The sequence below is a fragment of the Gopherus evgoodei genome, unplaced genomic scaffold (genome assembly GCF_007399415.2).
Source record: "Gopherus evgoodei ecotype Sinaloan lineage unplaced genomic scaffold, rGopEvg1_v1.p scaffold_36_arrow_ctg1, whole genome shotgun sequence".
NCBI classification, from domain to species: Eukaryota; Metazoa; Chordata; order Testudines; family Testudinidae; genus Gopherus; species Gopherus evgoodei.
In genome coordinates, this window is record NW_022060038.1 from 2,114,876 (window position 1) to 2,130,680 (window position 15,805).

At 43.0% G+C, this 15,805-nt stretch overlaps 1 protein-coding gene across 1 annotated transcript; it reads left to right on the top strand.

The window, feature by feature from the left end:
* The first annotated feature begins 13,879 nt into the window (after nt 1-13,879).
* On the top strand, nt 13,880-14,851 carry LOC115641917 (putative olfactory receptor 52P1). Its single transcript, XM_030545272.1, has one exon. The coding sequence runs from the start codon at nt 13,880-13,882 to the stop codon at nt 14,849-14,851; it is 972 nt and encodes a 323-aa protein (XP_030401132.1).
* The last annotated feature ends 954 nt before the right edge of the window (nt 14,852-15,805 follow it).

A 15,805-nucleotide genomic window follows, 5' to 3' on the forward strand; every position in this document is an offset into this window, starting at 1 on the left:
CATCTGAGTTTTGCTCTTTTAAGATTTTTGAAAGCATGCACCACATCTTGTCCCTCTCAGATTTGGAAGACACTTCTTCCAAAAGAAGATTCTTAAACCTTGGGTTGAGTTCTGAAGCTATCCTTAGAAACCTCACGTTGGTACCTTCTTTGCGTTTTGTCAAATCTGCAGTGAAATTGCTATAACATGAAATATATGGCAGAATGTGAGAAACACAGAGCAGGAGACATACTCTTCTCCCCCAAGCCGTTAAGTCAAAAATGTAATTAACACATTTTTTTAATGAACGTCAGCATGGACGCATGTCCTCTGTAATTGTGGCCAAAGGATGAAGGGATATACAAATGTTTAGCATATCTGGTATGTAAATATCTTACAATGCCAGCTACAAAGTGCCATGCGAACACCTTTTCTGACTCTCAGGTGACATTGTAAATGAGAAGCAGGCAGCAATATCTCCCGTAAATGTAAACAAAATTGTTTGTCTGAGCGATTGATGGAAGAAGGATGGAGTGGACTTGTAGCCTCTAAAGTTTTACATTTTTTTTTTTGAGTGCAGTTATGGAGCAAAAAATAATCTACATTTGTAAGTTGCACTTTCTCGATAAAGTCATTACATTACAGTACTCGTACGCAGTGAATTGAAAAATACTATTTCTTTTTTTATGATTTTTACAGTGCAAATATTTACAGTACAAAGAAAAATAATATAAAGTGAAGACTGTATACATTGTATTCTGAGTTGTAATTGAAATCAACGTATTTGAAAATGTAGAAAAACACCCACAAATATTGAATATATTTCAGTTGGTATTCTATTGTTTAACAGTGTGATTAAAACTCCTATTAATAACGCTTATTTTTTTGTTAGTTAATCACATGAGTTAACTGTGATTAATCAACAGCACTATTCACAGGACATCTTTCTGCTCCCAGTGCAAGTCTAGAGACTCCCATGATCTTAAGGAAGATCAGGAAAAACATTATCTTGGATTTACACCAGCAGTAGGAAGATGGGCACTGCCAGAGTGGATCAGATCTAAAGTCCATCTAGCCCAGTATCCAATGGCCAGGTCCAACTGCTTCAGAGGAAGGTGAAAGAACCCCTGCAATGGGCAGCTATGAGATAACCTGCCCCAGGGAATGTTTCCCCCTGACAACCACTAGTTAGATATATTTTGTGTGTCAATTAGGAAGGTTTAGAGCTCTTCTAAGAGTTAAAAAAAATCTTTTTGATGGTGCACCCCATAAGGCTTTATGGAAATATGGATATGAATGTATATATGACATAAATGGAATATATATATGTAATGGTTATTAACTACTGAATGAAAAATGGAATATGTAAAGGTTATGATCTACTGAATATATTCATCCTATTTGTATGTATTTGTCATTGTTGTATTCTAAGTTATGAATATTGGATGTAAGTGGTACACTTCTGGTCAGTTACCAGGAGACAGTATCATGCAAGGAGTGTACAACTGTTCACTGAACAGAGAGTTAACAACACACACCCATTGCAAAAACAGTATGTGGAGCACTTCTGAAATACTTTCTAAAGCAAAAATCATAACATTTACACCTCTATTCTTTAGTACACACGTCAACCCATTCTTTCCCCTCTGACCGTCTTTCAGAGGTGATTTCTCAGCACTACTCACAGGCTACGTCTACACTACAGGATAAATTCGAATTAGCTTAAACCGATTTTATAAAACAGATACTATAAAGTCGATTGTGCGCGTCCACACTAGGCACATTAATTCGATGGTGTAAGTCCATGGTCTGAGGCTAGCCTCGATTTCTGGAGCGGTGCACTGTGGGTAGCTACTGTAAAATAATGAGGCCAATAACATCAATTTGGGTTCACACTAACCCTAATCCGATATAGTAATATAGATTTTAGCGTTACTCCTCTCGTTTTATAGGAGTACAGAAATCGATTTAAAGAGCACTTTAAATCAATATAAAGAGCAGTGTAGTGTGGACGTGTGCAGCGTTAAATTGATTTAAAGCTGTTAAAATGGTTTAACAGCTTAGTGTAGATCAGGCCACAGGCTCCCAAAGGGAAGAACCACAGGTGCCAAACACACTCGGACCTGCTGGGCAAGCAAACTCCACCATAGTGTGTTATAACCCAGGGGCCAGTCTGAGGGTTGGAGAATGGTGAGATTCCATCCCCTGAAAGGCCTGACATGTGGCACTTGGAGACCAGACAGGGGGCAGCAATGCCACCTGCCCCATAACTCTGATGGGTCTCTACAGGGCAGAAAGGCTGGAGCTGTCAGCCAGTCAGAAAACAGAAATAAAGCTTATTGGACCTGTTACCACAGAGCAATGCAGCTTGGAATTCCTACATTCATAGAATATCAGGGTTAGAAGGGACCTCAGGAAGTATCTAGTCCAACTCCCTGCTCAAAGCAGGACCAATCCCCAGGCAGATTTTTGCCCCAGATCCCTAAAGGGCTGCCTTAAGGATTGAGCTCACAACCCTGGGTTTAGCAGGCCAATGCTCAAACCATTGAGCTATCCCTCCCCCCTGCCAAAGAAGCTAGAAAATAAAACCTTTGAAAATGTGTTTATTGATAAAATTTCCAGGAGCTAATAAACCTGAGGTGATTTGGGAAATAGTCACTGATATTCTGTCGGGTCTCCTCTGGCTCAATCCCTGACAAGATCGGGCCCAGGGCACATGACACCTCTAGAAATGAGACCCATTCAGAAATCCTGACATGTGGCATCGAGGTTTTAACACTCCAAGCTTGATTCCAGTGTTACATTTCTGTGTAGCTTGAACAGCTCACTGTGGAGCATGGGCAGATGTAGTGGAGGGGTTCCCAAGCTACCTCTGACAGCACAGCTGAGTCCTCTGCCATAGCACAGAGCATCTGCAAATGGAAACAGCTTGCAGCCTTTCCCCTTTCACTTTGTATTTTAAAGATAGTGAAACCTGCCAATGTACCCAATTCCTGCTAGAAGGGGAGCCGCTGACACTAGGGGTCTTCATCCTAAATGACAAAGAGTCATTTGAGAGATTGCATGGGCAGCATCTGTTCAGATAAAGGAGGCAACTGTCTTTATGAAGCATGTTTTCACATTTCCTTGGGGGCCACTTGGCCATCAGGGAACCTTCGCTGCTTGGTATAGTATGTACCAGCTCTAACCTAGTAGGGGAAAAACTTCCTAACTGTCAGGTCAGTTAAGCAATGGAATAAATTGAATAGGGAGGTTGTGGAATCTCCATCATTGGAGATTTTTAAGAGCAGGTTAGAGAAACACCTGCCAGGGATGGTCTAAATATTTAGTCCTGCCGTGAGCGCAGGAGACTGGACTAGATATTCTCTCAAGGTCCCTTGCAGTCCTACAATTCTCCCTGAGGAACACACAAAAGGCCACAAGATCCAGGGATTCCCAAAGTTATGCACAGATCTCAATAATCCATTGGTATGTAGCCTCATCCACATGCAATCTCTGGGCCTCCACAACTGCTCTAGGACACTCTCCAGCTCCCTGCTAGCACAGGCTCATCAGAAATGTGCTACCAGGGCCTATCACAGTAGCCACTGACCGCAAGATCTGCTGAAGGGGCTTTGTACAGGGTGGAGGGGGCTGCACAGAGATGGGAGGGCTGGTTAGAGTAGCTGATGGGCAGAATACCCCAGCCATAGACTGGTCTGGAGGTTTTGACCTTTCCATTCCCCGAGTGCAGCCATAGACTCCGTCAGTGCAACCTTCATTTATATCACAAGGAAGAGGCAGATAAAAATCTTCCAGTTTCTCTTAGGGATCCAGGCAGCTGCAGCTGGCCAGCATCATTGCAACTGATATTTCAGAGAAAAATGATCCATTTTCTATGAAAGCTCACCCCCTACAAATGGACCAAAAGTAAACATTTTAGTTTGTGTCAAAATGTTTCAGAGGCTGGGAGGGGGGACCTCCTGTTTTTCAGCCAAGCTCTAGTTCAATGATCCTCTGTCCGTGCTACAGGATCACACCCCTAGGTGGCAGCATCAGCCTCCCATACTGAGCAGCTCCTGGATGTCTGCTGGGGTAATTATACCAGCTCTATAGCAGAGCGATCCCCTGGAGAAGGCTTGTCTGCAGCAGCCCATCCATCAGTGGAGCAATTGAAGAACAAAAGAACGGTCATATTAGGTCAGACCAATAGTCCATCTAGCCTAGTGTCCTGTCTTCTGACAGTGGACAATGCAGATGCTTCAGAGGGAATGAACAGAAAAGGGCAATTATCGAATGATCCACCCCGTGTCATCTGCTCCCAGCTTCTGGCAGAGTTTTAGAGACACCCAGAGCATGGGGCTTCATCCCTGACCATCTTGGCTACTAGCCACTGATGGATCTATCCTCCATGAACTTATCTGATTCTTTTTTGGATCAGTTATACTTTTGGCTGTCACAACACCACCTGGCAGTGAGTTCCACAGGCTGGCTGCACACTGTGTGAAGAAATACTTCCTTTTATTTCTTTTAAAAGCTGCTGCCTATTAACTTCATTGGGTGGCCCCTGGTTCTTGTGAAGGAGTAAATAACACTTCCTGATTCACTTTCTCCACACCACACATGATTTTATAGACCTCTACCGTATCCCTCCTTTCCAAGCTGAACAGTCCCAGTCTTTTAAATCTCCCCTCATATGGAACCTGTTCCATACCCATCATCATTTTTGTTTCTCTTCTCTGTACCTTTTCCAATCCCAATTTTTTTTTGAGTTGTGGCAACCAGAACTGCACACAGTATTCAAGATGTGGCCATACAATGGATTAATATAGAGGCAATATGATATTTTCTGTCTTATTATCTATCCCTTTCCTTAGGGTTCCTAACATTCTGTTAGTTTTTTGTTTTTTGTGTGTTTGGTTTTTGGCTGCAGCACACTGAGAGGATGTTTTCAAAGAACTATTGGTAGTGACCCCAAAATCTCTTTCTTGATTGGTAAAAGCTAATTTATACCCCATCATTTTGTATGTATAGCTGGAATTATGTTTTCCAATATTCATTTCTTTTAATTTGTCATCACTGACTTTCATCTGCCATTTTATTGCCCACTCACCCAGTTTTGTGAGATCCCTTTGTAACCTGCTTGGGACTTAACTATCTGGAGTAATTTTGTCCTGACTGGAAATTTTGCAACCTCATTTATTACCTCTTTTTCCAGATTATTTATGGCTATGTTGAACAGCCCTGGTCCCAGTACAGACCCCTGGGATACCCTGCTATTTACCTCTCTCCATCCTGAAAACTGACCATTTATACCTACCTTTTGTTTCTTATCTTTTAACCAGTGACCAATCCATGAGAAGACCTTCCCTCTTATCCCATGACAGTTTACTTTGCTTAAGAGCCTTTGGTGAGGCACCTTGTCAAAGGGTCTCTGAAAGTCCATGTACACCATATTCACTGGATCACCCTTGCCTACATGTACCAGAATCACCTCTGAAGCCTTTTTTAAAATTAGCATCACATTATCTCTCTGCCAGTCATCTGGTACAGAGGCTGATTTAAGTGATAGGTTACACACCATGGTTAGTAGTTCTGCAATTTGATATTTGAGTTCCTTTAGAACTCCTGGGTAAATTCCATCTGTCTCTGGTGGCTTATTACTGTTTAATTTCTCAATTTGCTCCAAAGTCTCGGTGACATTGCAACCCGTAATGCTTTATAGAAATATGCATAAATATGCATAAATAAGACGTAACTGGAATATGTTTTTTGCTAGATATACCATGCAACATATTTTTGCAAAGGTTATGTCCTACTGCATATATTCATCCTATTTGTATGCATGTATCATTTTTATATCTGAAGTTATGAGCATTGGCTCTATGCTTGTATTTAAAGTATTTGCTGCAGAAAGCACCTAAGGCAGATTTGGTCAACATAGTGTGAAGGGGTTATTCAAGTAAATGGATGTACTTGGCCAACAATGGGCCTTGATAGATGCGAATTCACATCTGATCTTTTCTGGGAACATTCCTGTAGAGAACGGAGTCATGCATGGACATGTGTCTTGCCCATCTGACTCCAAAACTTCATCTTGTAGCTGAGATTCTACACAGGGGGTGTCATAAACATAGCTAAGGGTTAATGTCTCTTTCACCTGAAACACCTGACCAGAGAACCAATCAGGAAACCGGATTTTTTCAACCTTGGGTGGAGGGAAGTGTGTCTCTGAGTCTTTTGTCTGTCTGCCTGTTTCCTCTGAGCTGTGGAGAAGTAGTTCTATTTTCTAGTCTTCTGTTTCTAAGTGTAAGGACAAAGAGATCAGATAGTAAGTTCTATGGTTTCTTTTCTTTGGTATTTGCATGAATATAAGTGCTGGAAATGCTTTGATTTGTATTCTTTTTGAATAAGGCTGTTTATTCAATATTCTTTTAAGCAATTGACCCTGTGTTGTATCATCTTAATACAGAGAGAACATTTGTATTTTTTCTTTCTTTTTTATATAAAGTTTTCTTTTAAGACCTGTTGGAGTTTTTCTTTACTTCAGGGAAATTAAGTCTGTACTCACCAGGGAATTGGTGGGAGGAAGAAATCAGGGGAAAGCTGTGTGTTGGATTGCTAGCCTGGTTTTGCATTTCCTCTGGGTGAAGAGGAAAGTGCTTTTGTTCCAGGATTGGGAACGGAGAGGGGGACTCACTCTGCGTAGTTTCACAGAGCTTGTGTCTGTGTATCTCTCCAGGAGCACCTGGAGGGGGGAAGGGAATCAGGATTATTTCCCTTTGTTGTGAGACTCAAGGGATTTGGGTCTTGTGGTCCCCAGGGAAGGTTTTTCAGGGGGACCAGAGTGCCCCAAAACACTCTAATTTTTTGGGTGGTGGCAGCAGTACCAGGTCCAAGCTGGTAACTAAGCTTGGAGGTTTTCATGCTAACCCCCAAATTTTGGACGCTAAGGTCCAGAATCTGGGAATAAGGTTATGTCAGGGGGAGAGAGGGGTTTCCACCCACAAGAGAGAGACTATATAAAGCCCTGGCAAACCTCTCCATTTTGTCTTCAACTGGCACAAAAGTTACCTTCTTCATCCAAAAGAGTTGCCTGAACAAAACTGGAACAAAGGACAGTAAATACAGGGGTATGAGTGATTGCTGGACCCAGCCTAGGAGGAAATCTAGTCTGTAAAAGAGGCTTGGAACATCTCTGAGGGTGAGATTTACCTGCATTTATTTTCTTATTGTACTAGGCTTAGGATTGTGTGTTTTATTTTATTTTGCTTGGTAATTCACTTTGTTCCGTCTGTTATTACTTGGAACCACTGAAGTCCTACTTTTTATACTTAATAAAATCACTTTTGTTTATTAATTAATCCCGAGTAAGTGATTAATACCTGGGGAGAGCAAACAGCTGTGCATATCTCTCTACCAGTGTTATAGTGGCTGAACAATTTATGAATTAACACTGTATAAGCTTTATATAGAGTAAAACAGATTTGTTTGGATCCCATTGGGAGCTGGGTGTCTGCTGCTGGAGATAGGTGACCTGCTGAGCAGTGTTTGGTTAAAATGTGCAGCTTTGGGGGCAAGGACCAGACCTGTGTTGCAGGAGGTTAGTGTGTCTGGCTAAAAAAGGCAGGGTTCTGGAAGTCCCAAGGTGGCAGGGAAAATGGGCTCAGAGGTAATTCCAGCATGTCAGGTGACAGTCCCAAGGGTGTCTCTACAACCAAACCCCTCACAGCTGCTTCCTGGAGCAGCTAGCATTTTCAGAGGGTACAGAATGGCATAACATTTCTTTTTTGTGATTGACCAGTGGCTTCCCTCTTAGACAGTGTTTTGCTGAGAAACACGACAGGATGGAATTCTTGGTCCTGTCCTTCCTGCATTAAGACTGCTTGTGCACCACACTCAGATGCATCTGTGGTTACTAGGAAAGGTTTGTCAAAGTCTGGGGCCACCAGTTACCAACCAGTAACCACTCTGTCTGTTCTCCAGACACCACACTTAAAACTCACTTTAAATCACTACTAGTTTCTCAAAGCAATCAGCTGGGCACATATCCTGTCAACTACCCCACTGTGATGGGTTCCCTCAAGGGGACCCCCTTGGGACTGACACTTGATATGCTGAGATACAACTGAGCCTAACCTCTCTGCCAGCCTGGGCAGCCTTTGCCTCTGTCTTGCTGAGCCAGACCTTCCAGGTCTCCTCTAGCACAGACACAGAGATAGGGGGGAAGGCTCAGTTAAAAGGGACTTGCATCAGTACCCTACTACGCAGCCCCAAGGGAATCTGAAGCCCAGATAAATTCATCTTACACTGTATAAAGTTTTATACAGTATAAGTTCATATTGTTCGCCCTCTTTCTCGAAGTAGAGAGAAATATACACAGACTGTTTGCCCCCCTATGTAACAATTACTTGCCCTGGGTTTATTAATAAACAAAGAGATTTTATTAAGTATAAAAGATAGGATTTAAGTAATCATAAGTGGTAACAGACAGAACAAAGTAAGTTACTAAGCAAAATAAACAAACATGCAAAGCTAAGCTTAATACACTAAAACTGGTAAGCAGTGGTATTCTCATTGACTCCCTCTTTGTCCTGCTTCACACCCTTATAAGGACTTGCCCCAAAGGTGGGAATCTTTATCTCTTTGTTTAAACTTTCCCCCCAGCTTGTGAAAAAATATAAAATCCAAGATGGATTCCAGCATCAGGTGACACAGACACATGCCTGCACAGGGATCACCAATGTCTCTCCTCCTCACGGGGATCCCACAGACTTACAGGAAAATAAATCCTTACATAGCCAATTGTTTCTTGCATACGAATCATCAAGTTCCTTAATGGCCCTCACTTAGCATAATTACAATAGGACCTTAGATTTATACTTCATATTTCTAACTTCAATATAAGAATGATTAATGCATACAAATAGGAAGAACACATTCAGCAGATAACTTTTTCAATGATACCTTAGATGAGGTATTCTGCCTAAAATATATTCCAGTTATGTCATATTCATATTCATAAGCATATTTCAATAAAGAATATGGAGTGCAACACAACAGGCACACCAACCTAACATACCACCACACTGAAATAACCCCAGGGCATCAGATCCGGGAAACTCCCTGGCTGTTCCCTTGTAAAATGTGGGATATCATGTGAGATGAACTCCAGGTCATTTTGGCCCTGGGACGGGTAAAGGAATCACACAGTGAGTGGAGAAATCCGACTATGTTAGTTCTAACCCAGGATAGCACAACCAGTTTCTGCATCAATTTCTGAAAAGTCAACACAGTATTGAAATTTGATGCCTTATCTGTTGCAGAGAATAGATGAAATATTAGAATAGTTGTGAGCTTCCATACAGATATCCACTTTAGATTTCACAAAGGGATACCAGCAAATAGCTTTGATACCAGAAGCCTGGAAGAAGAAAACTTTTCCACACCCTTCGGTTTGCATCAGTTAAGGACCACTTCACTGGGCCTTTGCAGAGTGGCACTGACTTTTCAGAGGCTAATGCATTGTGTATTACAACTGCCTGGGCAGTATGCAAATTGAAAATGGTTTTTGGCCCTGTATATGGTGGCAGCATTCCCACACATAGTGCAGATGGCAGTACACTACACACAAAACAGAAACCTATTGTCAATTGTTAGGTTGAACAGTCTGCAGGACTCAGTTTGCCCTGACACTCTGAGCTCCTGTTATCAGTGAATATTTTCTTCTGTCCCGCGGGAGGCTCTCAAGCTGTAGTTCTTCAGGGTCTATTTTCTGCTATTCCCGCTGCTCGTGGAGCTGAGGGAATTGTCTGGGAGTCCTGCCAACCTGAGAGTCTGCAGGGACTGTACAGGGAAATCATAAAGGTTCCAGTCCAGCACACTGGGTGTGATTCATACACTGATTCTCAGGGCTCCGCATTCCTGCCATAGTAAGGAGATTTCTTCTCTCTGCTGAGTGGATTTTGATGAGGTGCCTGTTTCTGCATTAAAGTTAGTGCCAAGGGCTCAGGAAGGGGTCCAAAATTTAAGTTAAGAACCATCTAGGCAGGAATTCATCAAAGTGGTGACTTGAACTCTTTAGTGTTCAGTAGTAAAAAGCTAAACAGTTCAAGAGATTTACAATGGGAAATAGAAACTTATTGGAGATAGTTTAGACAAATATTTGTTTTTCAGATCAGTTCCTTGTCTCTTACTGAGTCCTTCTATCTCTAAGTAGCTTCCTTTTTTGGGCTGTGTGGTTTTTCCTCTGGTTCATTCATGTTTTCCAATTCAGGAACTTCACTGCCTTTTAGAAAGTTCACCCAAAACCTCCTCATTGGGTACCAGGGGGTTCACAAGAAGAATGAGTCACACACTGGCCAGATCCTATTGTCACATTCTGCCTTCAGTGGGTCACTCCAAATTGACACTGACCTCCCTGACAGCAAAATTAGGGCCCATGTGTTTTGGAATTCCCATCTTTCATGATTTTCACAGCTGGTAGCCAAAAGATAACCATTAAGGGTGAAATCTTGGTCCTTATTCAGATCAACAGTAAACTCCCAACATGACCAGGAGTTCACCCTAAATCCACTTGTAGGGACTTAAATAAATGTCCTGATTTATACCGACCATGAGCCTCCAGTGATTTTACCTAGAGTCATTCCATGGCCTCTAAGGCCGGGTGAGCTCATTTGGACCAATGATGAACTGACAGGAGAGTTGCTGAAATCTCACACTCACAGGCTTAGAGGTTCAGAACAATCAGGATAACATGTTTTTTTCTGAGGGGACAGAAGGATCAGCTCTCTCTGTGCCCCTGCATCTCTGGAAAGGACGAGAATCACCAAAAGGCAGTAAAAATAACCAGGTGGAGTTGGAAATTCCACTAGGGAGATAACAGCATGCACAATGTGTCTGCTTGCGTATGTGGAAATCTAGCCTTATGTACAGACTAAAGAGGCATATTGAGGCCTCCTGGAGTGGGGTAAGTGTGTTAGACTATTATGTAATTTCTACCATACTGTAGCAGAATGTATCTCACACCTTCTCCCGTCTGGATCATCCCTTCTCCTGTGAGCAACCCCTCAACAGCCTCGAGGTAATGTCAGCAATTGCCAACCAGAAGCATCCTCAGGAAGGGGTGTCTGGGTTTCTAGTGGGCTGCAATATGTTAAAGCTTCATGTCATTTTGAGAAAGAGTTACTCACACTGGCTACTTTTAGTCTCCATGTCCTTTGTCCTTCCCGCCGGGTCTGTCCCTCTCTCCTTCACCGCACAGCCTGAATTTTTGCTGATCTCCCCCTTTTCCCTGGCACAGATAGACTCTGAGTTTAACCTAGTCTGTGGAGATTATGTCATGAGCTGTCACTGTAGGGTCTGACACCTGCTTTTGGTCCTGGGTGAGGGGTATCACTGTGTGGTAGTAGTGTGGGTTCTGGGGTTGGGGGAAAGATAGACAGCGTTCGATATTGTGGGGCAAGCGGAGGGGTATACAGAGAGGTGGGAAGCGTTGGGGGTTAGGGGACAGGCAGGGAGGTATATGGACAGGTGGACAGCACCTGTTCGTGTGGGGACTGGGAACAGTGAGTACATAAACAGGAGAACAAACGCTAGGTGCTGTGAGAGCAGGGAGCGGCATGTACATGGTGATGCAGGCAGAGCTGTTGAAATTGAATTTTCCTTTGTGATTGTTGGTTCAAGGTCAGTGCTGGGACCTTTTCTGGCCTTGAATGCGTGTTGGTGGGTATCAGGGTCTCTCTTCCCTTGCAAGCCACAGAGCTACAGCTTAGGCGTCACAACCTTTACTCTGTTTTGTTTCCAATTGTTGTTGTTGTTACGTAACTTCAGGCATTTCACTGGTGAAAAGAACCATTGATCTTTGCTTCTCTGATGGTTCAATCTCCCATTATACTCTGATCCCCTGTCCATACTCTCCTTCCCCATCCCAGGGTGCCCTGATTCCAACAGTACGCTGGACGCTAGTGTCTGCTTCATGCTCCCCAGTCATTCCTGGCTCCCACACTCTCCAAGCCACCCCACACAGCTCTTCCTCTGCAGGGTGTGAGGTGCCTCTCATCACATCTGCTCCCTTAGCTGGGGAGTAATCAGTGACTGTGTCTCACCAGTGAGAATCTCAAACACTGCCTGAGGGTTCGGGGACTGCTACACAAGAACAACTTACAAGCAGAGAAATTTATGCATTATATATATATATATATATGATCTTGGTTTAAAAATTCTTCCCATGGTTAATTACTATCAGAATTAGAAAAGTGTATTCCTCATTTCCAGTCAGAATGTGTCTAACTTCAACTTCCAGCCATTGTATTGTGTGAGAACTTTCTCTGTTAGACTGAAGAGCTCACATTAAATATTTGTTCCCCATGTAGGTACTTAGAGATTGTGACCAAGTCTCCTATTAACACTAGAAGGTTGGTTTTAATTCTTCACTTATTCTGGTGGCTTGTCTCTCAACCCTCTGTCTCGAATTGTGGATTCCAAGAATGGATATAGAATGTCAGCAGCAGATTCACTAGCTCCAAATACAGAGGTAAAATAACATCTCTGTTCCTACTTGAGATTCCCCCAGTAATCATCCCTGGATCGCATTAGCTATTTTGGCCACATAATAATACTGGGAGTCTCATGTTTAGCTAATTATCCCTTCGTACTCCCAAATCATGTTCAGAGTCATTACGATTCCACAATAGAGATCAGCATCATCTGTCAGACAAAGCTGGGTGCCTGCAAGAAAGTGTCACACCAAAAGAAAAAGGGGAAGTAACAGAGGTGCATGTCTGTAGCCCTAAATACAAAGACCTTTGTGCTCTTCATATCCATTCTCTTGAGTATAAAGTCATAGCCCAGCAGGATATTGTCAGTGTCCATTGGGAAAATTGACTCCTTTTGAATATATGAACTGTACTGTAGATCAGACCTGTGGCCCATCCAGTCCAGTGTCCTCTGTCTGAGAATGACAGCCCCAGGTGCTGCAGTAGGAGGCATAAGAAACCCAGCAGTATGTTGATGGGGAGATGCCTTAACCATTCTGAGTGTGTCATCCTAATGCCTAACAGCTAAAGATTGGCTGGTTCCCTGAAATACATTGGCATATAGGCTTTCCAAAATATTTATTTCTCTGAAAGTACTGTAAATGGATAGTCTTGTGTTGTCAGTCAGGGAGAACACATTCTTTATCTCCTCTCTACCAGTCATCCCCCTGAAAACTCTCTACCAGTCATCCCCCTGAAAACTCTCTACCAGTCAGTAATTTACAGACTTTTCTCATATCCCTCTAATAGATCTCCTTTGTAAGGTAACAGTCCCAGTCTTTTCGACCTCTCTCCTTGATCATTCTCATTGCCCTTCCCTGAACCCCTCCAGCTCTGCAATATCCTGTGTGAGAAGGGTGCACCGTACCACCCAGAGGAGTCTAGAGGAGGGTGAAACATAAACTGACTGATCTCATGGCGTACTTTCTGTATGATTCCCCATCACACTCTTCTTGGACCCAATGTTTTTCTTAGTTCCTGCTTGCACTGTGAGTACGGTTTCACAAAGCTGTGTACTATGTCTTATACTGAATTTATACAATTAAATTAGAATCTTGAAAAGTGTTCAAGGACCTCAAGATTTTCCCTCTAAAAAGCATACATGCTGCAGTTATTTACACTGAAGTTCATCTGCCATCATGCCACCCATTCATCTGGCTTGGATACCTCCCTCTGATGACTTCTCTTTTCTTGAATAGGATCTAAATAATCTGGTGGCATCTGCAAATGTCCCCACCTCACTGCTCACCCCCATTCTAGATTATTAACTATAAAATATTTACCATACTATTTTTATCATGTATGTAACCCCCCCTCCCTCTGCTTCTCTCCCTTCAGGAGGCACTTTGAGTATTTCTGAGCCCGATCAACGCCCCAACCACCTCATGGCAGCTTTCAACCTCACCCCCTCTGATCCTTCACCATTTATCCTAATGGGCAACCCTGGACTGGAAGCTGCTCACATCTGGATTTCCATCCCTTTCTCTATGATCTACATTATCAGTCTGCTTGGAAATATCATGGTTCTGTTTGTTGTAGGCAAAGAGCAGACTCTGCACAAGCCGATGTACCTGCTGCTCTGCATGCTGGCACTCACAGATATCGGCATGTCTACCTCCGTCATTCCAAAGGCACTGTGTATATTTTGGTTTAATTTGAAAGGCATTACTGTGGGTGGCTGCCTCACCCAGATGTTCTTCATTCACATGGTTACTGTAATGCAGTCAGCCATTCTTGTTACAATGGCCTTTGATCGCTATGTTGCCATATGTAATCCTCTGAGATACTCCACCATCCTCACCAATGCACGAATAGCTAAGCTAGGGCTCTTGAGTTTGATAAGAGCTGTTCTCTTCATTCTGCCCCTGCCCCTGCTCCTGAGAAGGCAGTCATTCTATGCCAACCACATTATCCCCCATACGAACTGTGAGAACATGCCTGTGACAAAGATGTTGCATGGGGACTTCACAGTCAACAGGACATATGGCTTGGTGATAGCGCTTGCAGTCATCTGGTTAGACCTGATGCTTATTGCCCTGTCATATGGCCTGATCATCAGGGATGTTCTCAGAATCTCCTCCAAGGAAGCCCACCAGAAAGCCCTCAGCACCTGCACAGCCCACATCTGTGTGATGCTGATGTCTTACATGACCTGCATCTCCTCCTACCTGACACAGAGGTTTGGTCAAGGAATTGCTTCCCATGTACATGTCACCTTCGCTAACTTCTATCTCCTTGTCCCTCCCTTGCTCAACCCTATCATTTATGGGGCCAAAACCAAAGAGTTTCGTGACAAAATGGGCAAATACATCTGCAGAAGTTTATTGCCAGGGGCCACTGACTTTACAGCTGTGTGATAAGAGGGGGAAGGATATCTCCTCATTAATCAAGGATGCTCTGTCCCAGTTTGGCTGAGCTCAACATTGTGGAAGTTCAGAGTCTGAGAAGCTCCTCACACCTAACATCTTATCTGTCCATCACTATGCACTGTTCTCTCTGTTGCTGAGTTCTCTCTCTCTGGCCATCACCTGACCACTTTCATTTTCACCCGCCAGCCCCATTTTCATACACTCAGCCCATCAATCAGCCTTTCTGTGACTACCAGGCGATATTCACTTTTCTGATGTAGGGTGTGCTTGCGTTAGTCCCTCTCTGAACAGAGTTCTTGATCAGTTCAACAAACTGAAGCTACACTGATGAACCAGACTGTTAGAAACACAAAGACAAAGAAAGAAGCTACAATGCTGAATTTTTTAATCATACATAAAGCTATCCAGTGAGCAAAATTTAGCATGAGAATTGAGGACATTCTTCTAGAACTTGTTGGTGAGAGGTGTGAAACTGTGTTTTTGAACTGGACTGATGTGTTAAACTTGATAATGTTTTTGAGTCAAATTACCTACCACTTTGTGCAGCCAATTTTTGATTAGCTTTCAGCTGGACCTTTCAAAATACACACTAGCCATTCCCATTTTCAAAGACATGAAGAGTAGATGTCAAAATTTCATGTTGGAGCTTGTGAAAAAGGTGAAACATGGATTATCACCAAACATCTAGGTGACTGAATTGCTTACGGAACTAAGTCCTTCTGCTGCACTCAGCCCTGCATAAGTTAGAATGGCTAATATTTCACTTTTGCTATTGGTTTGTGAACACCTCGCGTATTTGGAGCAGCAGTGGAGAGTTTTGCCTACAATTCGCTGGCCTCATACTCAGGACAACCAAGTTGAGCAGTTTGGGGCTGAAGTTGTCAAACACATGTTTTTGTCAAGTTCATCTGAGAAAACAGTCTTTCAACTGCAGCGTTACTA